Source organism: Uranotaenia lowii, chromosome 2 (genome assembly GCF_029784155.1).
Source record: "Uranotaenia lowii strain MFRU-FL chromosome 2, ASM2978415v1, whole genome shotgun sequence".
Lineage (NCBI taxonomy): Eukaryota > Metazoa > Arthropoda > Insecta > Diptera > Culicidae > Uranotaenia > Uranotaenia lowii.
In genome coordinates, this window is record NC_073692.1 from 124,718,516 (window position 1) to 124,737,378 (window position 18,863).

At 34.7% G+C, this 18,863-nt stretch overlaps 2 protein-coding genes across 6 annotated transcripts in view; one reads left to right on the top strand and one right to left on the bottom strand.

Annotated features, from left to right (window-relative positions):
* LOC129744770 (rap guanine nucleotide exchange factor 2) overlaps positions 1 to 18,863 on the bottom strand; it is an 86,715-nt gene that overhangs the window by 23,384 nt on the left and 44,468 nt on the right. The gene's annotated exons all lie outside the window — the stretch shown is intronic.
* Positions 2,961 to 5,882, top strand: LOC129744772 (uncharacterized). The gene is made up of 2 exons (XM_055737474.1): positions 2,961 to 3,354; positions 3,426 to 5,882. The coding sequence occupies exons 1-2, from the start codon at positions 3,352 to 3,354 to the stop codon at positions 3,972 to 3,974; spliced, it is 552 nt and encodes a 183-aa protein (XP_055593449.1). The 5' UTR covers positions 2,961 to 3,351; the 3' UTR covers positions 3,975 to 5,882.

Below are 18,863 nucleotides of genomic sequence, written 5' to 3' on the forward strand. Positions count from 1 at the left end.
TTGCCTTACGTATTTTCTCCTGCCTCAATCGTTCCTTGCATTTTTTGTCATCTGACCTGTGTTGCTCCTTACAGTTTTTACATAATTCCTGTTTTTCGCATTCTTCTCCGGTATGAGTCTCACTACAGTTAACGCAAAAGTTCTCTTTTGATTTACAGAACTTTTCTCGATGGCCGAATCGCCAACACTTTTTGCACTGTTTTAACGGAAAGATATAAACTTCAACTCTAGCGTTGATACCGAATATTTTTACAGATTGAGGAAGTAACTGTCCTTTTGCATATATTTTAATGGAATTTGTGTTTATCAATTTTATTTCTTTTTTGTTTTTGTTTTCTCTATCCAGACGTTTAATTCGTTCAACTTTAAAAATATGTATATTCCCACTGTCCATATTTTCTAAAATTTCTTCTTCCGTCAGCGTATTTGGAATATTTCTAACTACCCCGATTGTCTCTTTGAACATCTGTGGTATGAAAACCTTATACTTATATTCTTCGGTTAGTAGACGGGAATTCAAAAGGGCTTCGGCATCCTTCGGTTTCTTGAAAATAATTTTAAATTTGCCTCCACCATTCGGTTTCAGCTCTTGATAATTTCTTATACCTAAGTTATGTAGCATCTTTGCAACTATTATAGGGTGTATTTGTGTTCTTTCTGTTTGTTCATTTGGTGTTGAATCATCTTTGTCTATTTCCTTTTCGATAAAAAATGTAGTGTAGTGCTGGTTTTTTATCCATTCATTTTTATTTTGATTTTGATTTTTCCGAGGGAGTTTTGTTTTATTCGTGTCGTTTTGTGATTGTGATTGAATGTCCGGGTTATTGCCTTTTATTGTTGTTGGATTGTTGTTATTTTGTGTATCTTTTTGTGTTAAATTATGGTTGTTTATTTGAGTTGATTCTGTTTGATCCATTTTATTTGAGTTATCATCCGAAGTACTGATATCCTTATCTTCAACTGTTAGTGTTTTTGGTTTTTTATTCTTTCTCTTTTTATTGTTCGTCATTGTTTCCTGTTCACTGTCATCTGTTGTATCTAGTTTTCGTCGTAGTTTTTTATCTATTATAGGATCATCATCAAATCCTCGGAAAATGTCGTCTTCGTCTAACATCATCCATTAAATAATCCTCTAATTTTATTTAAATGATGATAAAAAGTTAATTTGTTGAGCAAAAAGAAACCTAACCTATATTTTTCTTTTAAGCTCCGAAATGATGCGGAAAAATTCTAACCTAATTTTTTAATGTCCGATATCAAAAAGTACAGGGAGGATATAAATCGATTTTTTTGTCCAAGATTTCGGCGATGTTGCCACATATTTTATTTTAAGAGGGATCAGATGAAGGTTCACTAGGTAGCTAATGAAACATAAAATGTTTTAGCTGGTGAGATGCACAAAGATTTAAACTACACTCAACCAATTCGACACATTGAGGCTATGTGTGGGCCTATATAGAATTTTGCAATTTGTTTCCCAATTAAAAAATATGTGTCGCGCATATACCCAAAAACATAGAAAGTTTTATATGCATAGACACATAAAGAGCATATGTGTGACAAATGATTTTTATGAAATTTTACATATAGACGATATATGTTAGACAATTTGGTTTTATGGGTCTTCCTTCTGTAGATTAGTTCAAGAAAATATTGAAATTTTCAAAAAAGGAGAGGATAATGATTCAAATTATTGATGATCTTGACTTTTGCAGCAACATTTATTAAATTTTCTCAATTTTCACGTTTTATTTGAAAACACTTTACATTTCTCGGCATCTAACGGGTAGATTAGTCACGTATCGTCGATTAATCAAAAGAGTTCAAATTGGAACCTTCGCCCGGACCCGAAAGCAGCAGTTTTATTCACCTTTGGATTTTGCAAATTTTCCCGGGAGATCGACTTAAGTGGGCATCGGAAGTTTGATGCAGTTGCTGTTTTTCAAGAGATGGAGGTTTTTGCTTTCCGCGGTTCCGGCAGTGATTCTGGGAGGATTTTTGGTTCCTCATTTTCCGAAATGATTTAGATAAAGTTTTGGCTAAACAGTTTCTGAAAAAAAACGTATCGTTAAATAAAATCAGTAATTGTATTACCGAATACTTACGCTGCACACTCTTGAAGTGACTGACTGTGTGTCAACCAGCCATGTCCATCCCGAGATGCATCTCTGGCCATCCGGAAGATTGCAAGCATGCTTTGAAAATTTTTGAATCCGAATTTCTTTCGTCATTTATCCGTGAGCGGCCCTGTATCGCATCCGGTCCTCGAGCTCTAGCTAGCCAACTTTTTTTGGCACAACTGCTGTAATTACAAACTGGCCAAAACTTACAAAGGAATTTTGAATAGTTTTCTCGGGTTTTCTGATGGTTTTTTTCTTTTCCGGTTCTGCGAGGTAAAAATGTGTCGAGAAAACTCCGCGCGCGCCATTTTGGAATGAAGCAGAAAAAATCATCGACAACAAATTCGATGATATTTTGCCGATGCCACACGCTTATTTTAATTCAGTCAGTTCAATATATTAATTTCACATAAAACTTATGTGTCAAAATATTAGTTTTTATTTACATCACATAAATTTAATTTGTCGAACAGCTTCACGAGCGTATGTGTGGGAGAAACATACTATTTAAATGTGGATTTTTTGCAGTGTAGGAGTTCAAAAAAAACAGTAATAAATTAAACTAAAATTCGTTTTTATGTTTTTGAATCGTTCCAACATGTTTACAATCCCAAAGTTCACCCCACACAAACATAAAAGCTCCAGCAAAATGAGAGTAGGTGCTAAAATTTTAGTACTGACTGAGTGGAAATTGTTCTCACTCATCTCTCTCATCTCTCCACTTTTTTGAATCGACATTGTTGTATTGGTGAAATCGGAACAACTCACTTTCGAGAGAGCTATGTTTTTTTTTCGGGAAGAGAGAGCTTTAAGCATAGAAGAGGTTGTTTTATGACTAGTTGGTTGATTATCTTCCCCATTTTTCATCGTCTGCAGCCAAACCAGCAAAGCAGCAGCTGTCAAAAGTTTTCATGTGCTGTTTTGTCTGCAAGCAGGTTTCAACAAAGTGTGAAATTAGAGGGAAAATTGTGGCCATATTGAGTAGTGCAAATTGTATCAAAAACATCTTTAGTGATCTAGTGTAGTATCCCAGAAAACAAAAGTTTTGCAAAACATTACTACCAAACAAACCTTCTGGAAGTTGCTTCCGTTTGTTTGTTTGGTTGCTGCCAACAACCAACGCAATAAATTCAGCGGATCCGGGACCTGGAGTTCGATTATTTGTTACCTGACAACCATTCTTTACTTGGATTTACTCATTCATACTACTTGGCAGAGTGAAACTTCCATTATGGTACGGTTTTATGATTTGGTAAGGTACTGTCTTCAAAAGTAACTAATTATGGTGTCCATCTTTCTATACAGGCTTCAATCGGATCCCAATCAACGGGGACTAAGAAAACATCGACCACGGCCACTGGCACAACAGGTGCGGCAGGTCGGAAGAAATCAGGTCCGAAGTTTGAGCTCTCTGACGAGCAACGTCAGGACATCAAGGAAGCCTTTGATCTTTTCGATTCCGAAGGAACCGGAATGATCGACACCAAGGAGCTAAAGGTGGCTATCCGAGCACTAGGATTTGAACCAAAAAAGGAGGAAATCAAGAAGATGATTGCCGAAATTGACAAAGACGGTTCGGGCAAGATATCGTTCGAGGATTTCCTTTCACTTATGACCGTCAAAATGGCCGAGAAGGACTCCAAGGAGGAAATTTTGAAGGCATTCCGGTTGTTCGATGATGACGAAACAGGAACCATTTCCTTCAAAAACCTTAAACGAGTCGCCAAAGAGCTGGGAGAGAACCTAACCGACGAGGAACTGCAGGAGATGATTGATGAGGCCGACCGAGATGGGGACGGAGAAGTCAACCAGGAAGAGTTTCTACGAATCATGAAGAAAACTAGCCTGTACTAAGAGATATGAAAGTAAAATATCCATTATTCTATATGTTAAATAAGCCGTACCTTGCAAAACGCAGCTTCAAAAGAATTTGCATTTATGCTAAACTAGTAGTCTTAACAACAATAAATATAATAACTTTATACAAAACAAATCGAAAATCAAAGCACTGTCGTAAACGCGTTGTAATTAATAAACCAGTGATGCACTGAAGTTCTTTAAAAATTGTTTTATTTCCGTTATTATTTGAACGATCGGATCGCATTTTAGAGCTTAGCTGATGAAATTTAATTTTTTTCACCAACAATTTATGACTGAACAAATCTTGTGTTTTAATTCACCAGCCTATAAGTAGGTATACAGACGCTCGCAACTATATAAACATATCACAACCTCACAAAATAATCTAAGCCAAACTACACCCATGTGGTTTATCTATAGGTGGGGACAATCAAAAACTTTAGTGTTAGTTCGTTGTATCCATACAGTTGTTTATGAACGATTGTGACGTAACACGACGCCGTCGCGGTTGCAAACGTTCAACGCACGAATGAAATCATAGCAACGTCCCAGAATGTTTGTTATTGTCGTTACTATGAAAGCTTGTTACTAAGTTTTCAAGATGCCGTCGTGTTGTGGAATGAGTAATGATTCTCGGTGCGTTTAAAATTTTAGTTTTCAATTTCATTTTTCGAGTTTTCGAAATAGTTTGGCGGATTCCGCTGCTAAAGGATTCGATTGCTCCGGCAAAATTTCCGGCAAAAACTCTTATGAAATCTGAACCAGCAGCAACGGCAGCTTTTTGGTGCATCAAAAGTTCCTAGAAGAAGCTGGCGGAGCAGAATATGTTGGGGGACTTAAGAGGAATCCATTCGAAATTAGTTTTAAAATATAAATTCCTAGTCAGTTTTCATTTTTTGGGAACAAAAACAAAAATTATTTTATCATTTTCATAAACAGCTTCTGGTTCAAAATTCCGGAAATGCCTATATAGAATGCAAAATGTAAGATCACTTTTTAAATAAAGTTTAGTGCCAGTTTGTCGAATTTCTAACAAAAATTTCATATTTGAAATTCTCAAAATGGACAAACGGTACGAGTTGTGTTAGTATTTGGAATCATTTGGAAATTATTTAATCGCTTTTACAAGGAAGGATAATAAGTTTCAATTTTGAACGTAAGTACTTTCATTATTATGACTTCACTGAATACCCAAGCTCGATGGTATTATGTACGTATGAAAACTGTCGTCGCCAGGCGACTCCAACGTCGAGACGCCCGTGAACGATTGTGACGTAGCATTCAAAACATTAAAAAAACTGATTCTCACACTCGTGCAAGGGTAGTCTTGTCCCCACCTCTACATAAACCACATGGAAACTACACCACGCAGAAACTTGATCTAGTTCACATATATTATTGACATAACCCCTGGTCGAAGTCATTAAAAAAAACCAGCTCTGTAATTATTTTTTCGTTTGGACGAAGAAGGTACCTATAACAAAACCATTTAATTTTTTATGTTCGCGTTATACCAACAAAGCATGCGTTTAAAGTTACAGATTGCAAATAAACAATAGTTCGCAACATAAGGTCAGTGACGTTTAAATTTTGATTTTACTATTTTTGTGAGTAGATTACTAGTATCGAGGTTTGCCATAAAGGGTTCTAATGAAATGAAAGGAATAAATGAAAGACTAACGAGTTATTATTGATACTTTCCTTTTAAGGGGGGTGTATATAATTGCCCCTATAGATGTAAAAAGCCAAAATAAGCCAACCATGTAAACCCGGTAGCGTCTAGTTTGAACTATTTTTTGAATGCTTATAAATTTTTTAGGATTTATACGGTGATATAAAATTTAAAATTGTGTTGTCTAAAAATAATTTGACCTGAGTTAATAAATAATGTGTTTGAGTAAATCCCAACTGCTGTTTTTATTAAGGTACTGTAAAACTCCAGCATAAAAGATATTCACTACACATATAAAAAATATAACATGTCATGCTGCACCTAAGAAATTCATATTCTAATCAAGCGCGCTGTGGCGACCTTGAGACATTTTATATACCTAGCACAGTTCAGTTATCTATATTTTCTAGTGGATTTTTTGATAATGTACAAACCTTGTCTTGTTCAATCTAAAGGATATTTTGATCCGTACAAAATAACACTTCGAATTAATTTAAAAATATGAGTAGGCACGGATTTCTTGGGGACTTCCAGGCTTAAATGATATTTCCCTTATTTTGAAACAAGTATCCTTAGAGCAAGTTCACTCGTGTTGGGAAAAAGTGGTAGAAATTTTGACACTTGATGTAGTACATATTGAAAACTTTACCATGCCAAAACATTTTGAAGATCTGCGGCCTTCAAATTTTTTACAACACGTGTTCCATTTTCACATACTGTGATGCAAAACTAGCTCGATTTCTATCACATACGGCTGAAATAGAAACAGTGTTGTAAAAAAAAAATACAACACCCAAAAGATCATGAAAACATTTTTGTATGGTAAAATTTTCAAAATGTGAAACAACTGTCAAGATTTCTACCACTTTTTCCCAACACGAGAGAACTTGCTCTTATAGCACATAAAAACTGCTGGGTGCAATGACTAAGATACTCGAATAAATGTTTCTTTTTTCTATTTTTGTATGACGTACGTTTCTCAACATATCGATTGATAGTTGATTTTCAAATACGTCAATAAAAGTTCATGTTAAACAGTACTGACGGTTTTGCTAGATAACAAAAATACGTAGATAGTATTTTTTATCATTTTCGTCACACCATGCGCGAAACCAAATAAAAGATAAGGAAGAATAATCGTCAATAGCGTCATTATTTCCACCAGAAGCCCAAAGATATTGAAATGCATTTAGAATCGTCTTTTTTTAGGCTAAAATTATTAACTAAAAGTTTAATGTGAACCACAGTGTTTCGCTTTCTTCAGATTTTTTTTTTATCAGTAACGTCTTCTGGGGCAGTACTATGACACATCTGCGTGGAGAAATGAAGACTCGTTTTCCGAGAAAACTATTGTATATGACATAGGCCCTTATTCTGCGCCTCGAGTGACGTGACGATAGTCGAGTCACCCAAGTCACCCTATTCTAGCAGTCGGTTTAGGTGAGAAACGTCACTTCGGATGAACTTTGTGAGTTCTTACCCTATTCTCGTAGTCACCCTGGGTGAGAATCGTCGCATTTGCGTGACCATTTTAGGTGACAATTGTCGGTACCTTTTCAGGTGGTGACGAGATAGAAATTTAAAAGAAATTTTATTGAACACGGAGAAGTTAGGCTGTAAATACCGAATTTCACTACAGTATGATGGTTTAAGAATCAATTAAGAAAAAAAACACACTTATATAGCACTTCACTCCATTTTATTCGATTCCCGTCGCTGGGGGAAAATTTCACTTGCACCGAGTAGTGGTTATTTCGGACAAATTAAAGGTTCGGCTTCGAAGTCCTGCCCTAAACCATTCTTCCTCACTCGCAGTATCCCACGTCTTTCGCCATGTCCCGCGATCAAATCCGCCTTTTGTGACCCGGCTGGTTGAAGCAGCAGCCATCGATTGTTGTGCTTTTTTTTGTTCTTTTCGATGCGAATTCCGGATTCATCGTTTTCACTTAGGGCGCACAATAATGCCCGTTTTTTTTCTTTTGTTGCTTGCTGTCACCTTACGACCCGTTGATGGCCAGTTACGAACCGAAATTATCACAAAAAACTTGAAAAATCAGCTCGGAAAATTCGAATTGCGAGCCAAAAAAAACAATACAGAACAAATTCTACCATTTTGACAGATGCGTTCATTCGGCCACTCACCCAGAATGAACCTCTGTCACTTTACCCACGTCGACTCCGGGAATAAGGTGACAAATCTCACGGTGACTCCGAGGTGAGGTGACAATCATCACGTCACGCGCGGCGCAGAATAAGGGCCATAATCATTGTAAAATCATAAGTATCCCCGAGAGCGTGGAAATTACTTCGTAGCTGGTTCGAAGGAACGCAAAGGTTACATTTGTGGGGACCTTTTTTGATGCCGGCTGTTGAACTGCATTCGTGAAAGATGTAGATGGAAAATCGCGACAACCCGCGCAACATACTATAGCATTTGCTCTGAATAGGCGGAAGACGTTTAAAAAGAATTTCAGCTTAGTGCTTGGTGAAATAGATTAAGAAGCGTTGCTCGATCGGTGAGTGATTTCCGGAGGACGGAATAAAGTTGCACAAAACGCTAGGAAATCAATAAATTCACTGAAGAGGACCTTAAATCTTACTCAGCATTTCCAAGGACGCTTAAACATTAGTAGCTCAAAGTCTCATAAACAAGCTGAAAAGAAGGCTATTAAATAGGGTGACTCGAAAATGCATTATCTCTGGGATTCTGGGGACTTTATCTTAAAAAAATAGATTAGGGTCTTCAAGACAAAAAATTTCATATGGAGGTGTTTAGAGATTGCACTTATTCGACTTAAAAAAAGCCTAATAGTACCTACTTTATTTCGGTATGAATCTCATTGTGAACACTTCCCTCCGTGTAAAAGTAGGTATTTAATGAAAATAATTTTACAATTTTTTTCTAAATTGGAAAGTTAAATGTTTCGACATTTTTAAATCAATTCAGAATTGAATTTTTCATCAGGTAAATGAAAAAAAAACACCTCGACCAGGAATCGAACTCGAGTCTTCTGATTACCTCCCGACACCTCACCACTAGGCTAAATCGTCAGATATAAAATATAGTCAAGCTGTGGCTCTACTATTCAGTTGACTTCATCGAGTTGAATTTGCTGCTAGATTCTACGGCAGAAAATGCTCATCGTGCCCTGATCAACTGTGTTTCATACGCCCCGAATCAACAAGTTGAAATAAAACGCGTTTTAAAATTGATTATAGTGAAAAGTCAAAAAATTAATGATGTTGAAAATTGAGGAACAATGTGAACATCATGTTGCAGTGCGTATCTTATAGATCAAAATGATTTACGGCGCGTTCGTAAATTGATTTTTTGGGTGATGCATCGAATTTTTTGGTAGATGTCAAATCACCTTCCAATGCTTTTGCATACAGTTTATTTAATTTACGAAAGCCAGCATCGATAGAAAAAATTACTTCGATAGAATAAATAAATTTACGAACACGCCGTTAACGATCATAAGAGCTTATTTTCCAGTGCTCAATACAGGGTGGCCAGCGAGTTTCCATTTTCAAATTCCCGGTTTTTTCGATCGATGATCTTCCCAGTTTGGAAATACATGAATATGATTCTGAGGGTTTTTTTAAAACCAAAATAAGATTTTTTTTAAAGTTATACTTAAGGATGTACAGATAACGGTGATGTTTGTTTGGATTTCTACAGAAAATAGTTTAAGCTGGTTTGAATGCAAAGGATTAAGAAAATGATTGAGGCCCTTAGAATCAGAGAGATGAGATGCCAAAACCGTCAATTTTGAGTTTCGGTATTGGTATGTTTATTGGAAGATTGATATATGTACAATTGTTTCTTCATATCTCAATCTTCATCTGCTGCAAAACTCAGTTTTTTTATAAGTTTGTCAACACCTTTTCGATTGAATTTGAACGATGATGTTCCAATTAAAAATTACTTTATCGCACATAGAATTTGACTATTGAGCTCTTGTTTTTGAATTCTGAAATTTGAAATATAATCTTTAACGATGAATTTCGGGTGATATACGGATCAATAAATCAAAACTTAACAACTTTTACGTTTGAATTTATGATTCGAATCTTAACTGATTGACTGATCTGATCTGATTGATATTGTCATTTATTTTCTCAGCAGTATTGTTTTTTTGCCATTTTAAGAACAGGATCCGCTAAATTTTATTCCTCCTGAATTTTGATTTGATTCTCGTCTCGAATACTGAGTGAGCTTTTCATTATACATTTTTAATTTTTTTTAGAACCTGAGTTCTGTGTGCCTGACTTGGCATTCTATCTAAATTCTGAGTTTAAATTTGCAATCCAACCAGGGCAATTGACTATCGTTATTCAAATTAAAAATTTGAAGTCTCAATTCATATTTTGAAAACTATTCTATAGCTTGAATTTGCTTTGCTAATTCGCCATTCTTAATGTGATTCGTATTTTTTCAACATTCTTTAATCAATAAAGAATGCAATTACCAGTAAAAGCGTAAAATGATAATAGAATCACACAAACATTTGGTATCTCGTTCTACCTTTTTTGCGTTTTTTAATGAAACATGTAACATGGTGGTCACTCATTTTGAATTTTTATGTTTTCTCGCATTTTCTTCCGCATTATTTTATAAATTTTCGACTCCCAAGGGTAAAAAATTGAATTTAATTGGGAAAACAATTTTTCAAAAATATGAGAGGTAAGTTCTTTGCGCTTTTGACACTTGTCAAAAATTTATAAATGTCAAAAATTAAATTTACAAAAAAAAAACCTCAATATATTTTGGAACTCGAACACTTCAGAGCACTACCAGGTATATGCTGATCTAGAAAATATCTTATTTTCTAGAAGTTCTCGTCTTTTGCACACATTGTCTCCGTGAAATTTAGATCCCGATTTTATCGCTTTTTAAAAAAAATGATAAAAAGAATCAAATTTCCCGGTTTTCCCGGTCCCGTTTTCGATTCCCGGTTTTTCCCGGTTTTCCCGGTTTGCTGGCCACCCTGAATCAAAAATATGCTCTTATGACCTTAGTTTTATCATGTTCTTTCACGTGGAAAAGGAATTTTTGATGAAACATCAATAAGTCACACAAACGCAACCAATTTGCAAATCATTGCTTGTGGGGAATCGTGAGTCACATTTTGTGGGGTATCTTGGGCCACCTATATTTTGGTGTTTTATACACATTCAGAACTTAAAATACGTTATAACTATCTGTAAAGTTTTCTTATGCCAAAATAAAAATTATGAAAAATGTTTTGTCCATCTTTTCTAATGCGATGGAGACGAACATAAATCTTATATAAGGAATTTTGCCGAAACGTTCGCGAGCCAGGTTTTGGGAACTATTCGATCATACACAACTTTCTTTTTTATTTCCTCATCTGAAATTGCTTTAAAATAACTAAATGAATTATGAAATTTCACTTTTGGATGAACTCCTAAACTTTTAACGTAATCTAGTCAATTTGTATTTGGTGGCCCACGTTTGCCCAGTTTCTCAAAATCCAAAAAAAATACTTTTTTTAAAACAGTCAGAACTCGGGAAATTAATGCACTTAAAAAAAACCTTAAAAATGTAGAAAACCTTTCTATTAACTTTTTTCTTTTATAATAAAGAAGTTATGAAGCAAAGAAAAACTGCGACCAATGATACCCCACTCTCCCCTAATAAATGAGTATTTGAAAAAGGGTTCATCAATCTAAAAAATCTCGAAAAATAAAATTTATAAAAATTGCCAGAATGAACCAAATTAAATTTTTTTATAGATAAATCAGTATAATCAGATAATAAAAAATCATATTTTGTGCTGTTAATGAATTTTACTTTTACTTTTACTTACTCGAACTTGAATAGTTACTCAAATTCTGAAATACCAACTTGGTATTGAAATTCTGATCCATAAATATCGATATTAGTTTCAAAATTTAATGGACAATTCAAATTTTGAGTTTAAATTTTGATTTGAAATCCATATCCTAAGATTATAACTTAGAAATTAAGATTGTATGATTTCCGAATGTTATTTAAATAATAATTTCTTAAATCACAGTACTGTGTACTGGTTACTAAATTATGGGTTTAAATTACTATCTTCTTAGTTTTCGTTTTATTTCTGTTCTAAAATGAGTATGTTAAATCCAGATATCTGCCGTTCCAAACAAAACTGTCCCATGTGACTTTTGAAATATTTTAACTTATTTGCTGAAAACACTCTCTTTTAGCGTTAACTTCCGAATAAAAACACAAACAAATGTACTTTGTTCTAAACTTATACGAAATTTTCAAGGTAATTGTCTCTATGTTGATGTTTCTACGCACGAATGTCACACTAGAGAGAATTCTATGATTCTCTTGGTTAACTTCAACCGTTTCTATAGGTAGGATTTATATAGCAAAAGTGGTTTTCAGTGCATAAGTTTTTCCCCGGTTTTCCGGTACTATTTTCAATTCCCAGTTTCTTCCGGTTTTCCCGATTCGCTGGCCACCATGTTTCTATCGTTTGCTGATGAGTGATGTTTTTTTAGTGAAATCGTAGAACAAAGATGTCAACACAAATTGTGTAAGATGCTTTAAAAAAAAATAACAGAAACAGGGGTGAAATTATGAATCCTGTTCGATTCGAGTTACCCGTTTCGAGTTTAACTCGAATCGGATTAGAATCAGTATAACGAATCTCGTTCGAGTTCTAAATTTTAACGTATTAGATTACGAGTTAATCGGGTAGTAGATCATCTCGAAACGTTCCATTCGAATCGAGATCGGTAATGCCAAAGTTGGTCGAATCGAACGAAACTCGATTGTTTCGAGTTCCATAATCCCGCCCCAGATTTCAAGTTCGTTCAGGAAAAAAATAGATAATATTCTTACAAAAGATAGACAGTCCGCAAATCGTGGTCAAAATAAAACAAATCAACAAAACAAAACCGAATCGAACAGCTTAACAACTTAACAATAACCGTTCATTTTTTCAAAATCTAGGCATATGAAAAAGGCTTCATTCTTTCAGTCTTGTATCAATCATAAAAATGTGTGTAGGGGTAAGGCTTAACTAAACCTTAGTCGAATATTTTTTTAAATTTTCTAGAACTTCAAGAAGAGTTAATTCTTACTGAAAAACATTAGCATTCTTCGAAACACTTTCAACCATTTCTGAATGATCCATTATCAAGATTTTATATTCAGGAGAAAGTTTTTCGAAAAGAGAGAAAAGTTGCAAACTCTTGCTTATGTTTAATATTTGATCTCTCATACTCTCTCGCCATACAAAATATAAACAAAAATGTCTATAACTTTGTTCGCTTAGTCCAAAACTACTTGTTGTCTTCTAGGTCCTAGGCATAAAATCTTCCAAATAGCTAAAGCCACCCTGATGTACATATTTTAAGTTTATGAAATTTTCAACATATGTACATTAGACTTGCCCACAATGAAAAAAAAAACATTATATTCCACGCGACACCCCCTAAATTTGTGCATTTAGGTGAAAAAAATGACTTTCTGAAAGTTTCAGGTCATTTGGAAGAAGCACGAGCTGGCGCAAAGGACTTGAAATTTGTATGGAGATTTTCGGCAAAATTTATGAAAAATCGACATACTTTCACTCTTGGTGTTCTAAAATATGTTATCAGTATGCTCGAAAGCTCAGAATTTCAGGAATTGTAGTTCAAACAATTACAAATAAGTTTGTAGAAGATTGTGATGCGATACGGGTTGACTGTGATAAGTTATCCGCAATTTAATGTGTGATTTTTTTCGCATTTCTTTGATATATTGTGAACGAAGTATGGGCTTATAATCGCACTAACTTGATCGCATCGTCACACAATGAGAATAACAAATAGAAAGTTTGTGACCTTTCTTTTAACTTTTAACTTTTGTTATAAAATAAGCTACAACTTTGCCTAGGACACAAACTTACTATCTGTTATTCTCATTGTGTGACAATGCGATCAAGTTAGTACTAATAATCCACATATACACCGTTCACGATGTATCGATGAAACGCGGAAAAAATCACACATTCAATTGCAAATAACTCATCACAGTCAACTCTTATCGCGTCATAATCTTTTACAAACTTGTTTGTTATTGTTTGAACATCATATTCCTGAAATTCTGAGCTTTCTAGCTTACTGGTAACATATTTTAGAACACAAAGAGTGAAAGAATGTCGATTTTTCATACATTTTGCTGAAAATCTCCATACAATTTTTAAGTCCTTTGCGCCAGCTCGCGCTTCTTCCAAATGGCCTGAAACTTTCAGAAAGTCATTTTTTCACTTAAATGCACCAATCTAGGGGGTACCGCGTTGAAAAAAATGTTGTAAAAATCATCCCTTACAATTTTGGGCCAGTCCTAATGTACATATGAGCAAAATTTTGGTAGAATCTAAACTTCACTTTAGTTAGCGGTCTCTCTTCACAAGCAAAAGATTCAATAATGCTTCGTGTCCCTGGATTTGATCACCACCCTCTCCATACTTAGTAGGGACTAACTCATTGATGAACGGCTCATAATTTCGAGTGATTTCGAGGGTAGTGCAAACAAGCAAAATCCGACGGCCCCACCCGGCAGAAGAACAGTAAGGACAAAACCCATTCCAGACAGAGAGAGAGTTATCGATTTTAAGTGAAAATTCTATTTTCGTTCCACAAACGGTTTATACCCTTCTACGTCGATAATGCTGTTTAGAAATCTGTTGTCGAGGACCCGAAAGAGACACACACACATCATTTGCTTTTGTAAGTCCAAAAGGCGCGGCGCGACGCGGTGTGGCGTAAGGGCTGTGCTCGAAAAAAAATGCAACACTGACTTTTGTGAATTGCTTTTGAGTACATGACTTTAAATCAAAACTTTCATCGAGTTTTAAGATGTACCCAAACAAAAATTACCTTATTATTTTCTGTTGACATGTGAAAAATTGAATGGCTATACTTTAGTACACTGAAAATTTCATAAAAGTGTTGCTTTTTTCGAGAACAGTCCTTACGGCTCGGTTGCTACCTCTATTGCCAACAATAACAGAATCAACAACGTTCTATGAGGACGAAATTCAACCCCTAAAGACATCGATGGAAACCGGCAGGCTGTAGTAGGATTACATTTTTAATGCCGTTCCCTTCGGTTCGTTTCGTTTAACTACGCCTACGCCCGGACCGGGTCAAGTCGAGTCTAGTTCGGGGTGGTGTTTAAAATTTGGTCATTTGCCAGGTACCGATAGGCAGGCGGGCTACGCACAAGGCTCAGAAGACGGTAGACTTGTTTCCCAAAGGATTTCTCAGCCAGCGAACATTCGTTTGGGGATTGGGAGAAGGAAAATTTTTAACGTTGTTAATTGGATCGGATGTGATTGTGTTGGAAACCGATTGTTAATAAGGTATCCCAAAGGTCTCTCACCGATTGTTAGAAGGTTGGTTTGGAAGGAAGTTTGTTTCCGCTAACTTGAAACCATTAATGGGAAACAGAGATTACAAAGGTTATGACATTTGGAACAGTAATAGGGAGATCACGTGTATACCGAGAAAAGCTTTGTTAGATCAGAATGTCAAAAACATTGAAAGTCTATAAACGTGTCTTCTTTGAAGTGACTGAATTTCTGTCAAATATTAAATGAAAAAAATGGGCTGATATATTAAAAAATTGTAAAAATTAACAAGGCTTTTCCACAGTATTTTACTTTCCCGTTTTATTTACAGTTCGAAACTTTGACTAACTCTTTACACCAACAAATCAGACTCTACTCCAATAATGATCTTCCTAGGAGGTGGAATTATCGGCATAAGATTCTATGCCGGACTCAGAAATAACAATCAACATTTAAAAAAGACAGTAGACAGTAAGTTGTTATATTGAAGCTTATGGAATAAAATGTACATCTACAAAATGAAATAGCAAAGATCTAAATGTATATGAATATTGATATTGAAATAACATCGTGCGCTCAGCTTCTTATTTACAGAAATATTTGAGTCCAGAAATTTGAACCAGAGAACTCCGAATGCTTGTTCGAAATTAGAACGATGAGCTTTAGCATTTGTAATACGTTTTCGAGGATAAAAAAAATGGAGTTATGCAATTTTAAATTTTAAAAATTTGAAAATAAAGGTTCAAAAATTTTCATGCGCAGAACAAATATTATCATTATTTGGTGATCAAAACTCCGTTTATGGGGGCAAGTGCAAACGCAATGCATTTTCCAAACTAATTCACAGATACACCAGAGTATCGGTCCTTAAATGAATTTAATACATGTTCCGGTATATTATATCTATATGTGCTGTTTTCCTGCAAAATTAATTAATTTTTGGGATTCCATTTTTGCTGACTGTTGTTTCAAGCAAAAGACCTTTATTTACCAAGGCATTTAGGAATTTTGAAAATCCGCTCTTGATACAACACTTTGGATACCCCTTCTGACCATTCTTATATAATGCTGAACCATTTTGAAGATAAATTTTCTGAAATGGCTGATGTTACGTGGCTTAAGGATGCAGTAGACAAGGGTGAATATTATTTTCACAACTTTCAGGGTGTAATGAAAATTTATCATAAATTTTCTGCTTTAACTTGAATATTAGTCCAAACGTCTCACCTTTTAACTAAAAATCGGATTTGAATGCCCTTTTTTGTAGCCAAAATATGCAAAACAAAAACACACTTGAATTCATGTGTAATCAAACAGTGCAGTGTTTTTAATGAATTATTTAAAGAAAGTTTAGTGTATACATGCCAGATTGTTTGTTTGGGCCTAAACAACAATTTGTAGGAGAAGAAATCTTTTTTAATTTTTTTTATAACAGAAAAAAGCTGAATGTTTGAACTTGTCCCGAGTTTGCAGTTTCATCACTTGAAAGCCCAAGGTAGAAAAAAGTTGGTCCACCAAATTTAAACAGCTGTAACTTCACATTCCCTCACTGCCGTGCCAAGCAAGATTGTCCCATGTGGAAAAAACGTGCAAACGAGAAAAACGCGATTGAAATATCAGCTATATTTCCAATTTTTCTCTCAAATTAAAAATTCACTGACAGTTTTTTCATAGTGAACAGTTCAAGATAATTTTTACAATGTTTTCTGCCAAAAAAAATTACATTTCCTACAAAAAACAGGAAATTAGAGCAAAAAAAGCTCCGTATGACACTTTTGCGTGGAATCAGAACGCAGGCCGATGCTAGTTCTATGAAAAACTGTCACACGGCAACAATTTTTCTATCATTTTAAAAGCTCGCATAGTTTTTTTTCCCAAAAATTCATGTTAAACCGTAATTTGAGAAATACGTTCCTCTTTGATTATAAAAATGTATAGTTGAGTATGGATCCTGTAAGTAGTGGCTACCGAAAAGTGTTTAGTGAAAATTTGTCTGAATAAAACACAAGGTTTCTCGCTCCTCCTCCGCCCTCTATTTTAGTGTTCTTTTCAGTGAATGACATTAAATTAAACAGTTTAAACTCATCTTAGGAGAATTTTTTGATAAAATTTGCATTTTTCATAAAGTTTGTCTAGTGTGACATTCTTGCGAAGAACTATCAACATATAGACAACCACCTTGATGAAAATTTTGTATAAGTTCAGAACAAAGTATACTTGTTTGTGTTTTTATTCGAAAGTTAACACTAAAAGAGACCGTTTCCAGCAAAAAAGTGAAAATGACTCAAAAGTCACATGGGACATTCTCGCTTGGAACGGCAGTTAAATCAACTTACAAAAAAATCTTTTTTGGGGTTATTTGACGAGTTAAGTTTGAATGTGTTGACTATTTTAGTTCTAGTAAATTTAGGAGATTATCGAAAATCTCACGCATTGCGCTAAAGACCCGCATTTTCACAACCAAAGAACCGCAAGTTGCCAGCTATGCAGTTATAGGGTGTCCCATTATGTCTAGGCACGATTTAAAATTAACAGTTTAATCACAATTTAGAAGCAGATTCAATTTTTTTTTCACTTTTATGTACGCTATAGTATAGTACAGTGAATTGATGAAAAATACCCGGCCAGAAATTTACTTCGTTAAACTTCACCCTGACCAAACGAACTGGCAAGGGAATTACTTACTTTAACTCGGTTTTCAATGTTCCGGTAAGAAAGAATCGGATAACGGCTTCCTTGTACGGCTCGAAAGGAACAATTCGTGGTTCTCTACTGTTCAATCCACTTGAACCTCCACTAGACATATATTCAGTATAGAAAAATTAAAAAAAAAACTCCACTGGAGTCGCTCCGGGATGCGAAAATAAAGGATGTACATAAATTCATCGCCCTATTTATAACAATTTACATATTACGCATTAGATTGTCATTTTGACACTATTGCAAGTTTGAAGGCTTGTAACTTTTTTCAGAAGCTTCAAAATACAAAAATTTCTTCGGGGACCCCAAATAATTTCAAAAGTTCTTGAATATTGTTTTTACTTTTTTCAAGGACGAAGCCTGGAAGCCTGGACAAAAAAACACCCTTTTCCGACTTTGAGTGTCAATTTGATACTCCAAAAGTAAAATATATCTAAGTCGTTTGAATTATGATTAACTTCATATAAAACTTATACAGTGTGGACACAACTTTTTCATTTTAAAATTCCCGGTTTTTCCCGGTTTTTCTGGCGAAAAATTCAAGATTTTCCAGACATTAATTGTCCATTTACGTAGGCATATAGCAATATTTTCAACTTATTTCATTGATTTGGTTATTTTAAAACAATCATATCATTGAACAGTTTAACAAATTCAATTCTATTTCAAGTTTCATCAAATTTTATAAAAACCCTACACAAAAACGTTAAGGGTTTTTATGGTGTGTTTAATAGGACTTTTCAATCAATCATTCCTCATGTGACATTCTATCATTTTTTGATAAGTTACAGATACCAAATGTACCTACAGATCACAGAATCCACGTCTCTGAAAATTTCAAATTGTTCTGAGGGAGGTCAATCATGTAACTCCCTCGTCAGCGTTAATTCAGTAAAATTGTTGTTTTTTTAAACATTCAGTAATAAATGCATCTCCAAGTGTAATATTAACTTTTGCTAAAAATTTATCTTACAGATTCACAGAGGATTTTTTTATAATTGCCCATGTTTTTCAAAACACGGGGTAATTTTGAACACAAGTATTGTTTGATTACAAAATTTACATGTTTCCGAGATGTCAAGAACTTAAGAGCTGATGTTGACTATTTTGGGTGCTGATTCCAAATATTTGCAGGTAGCGGTTTCACTCAAA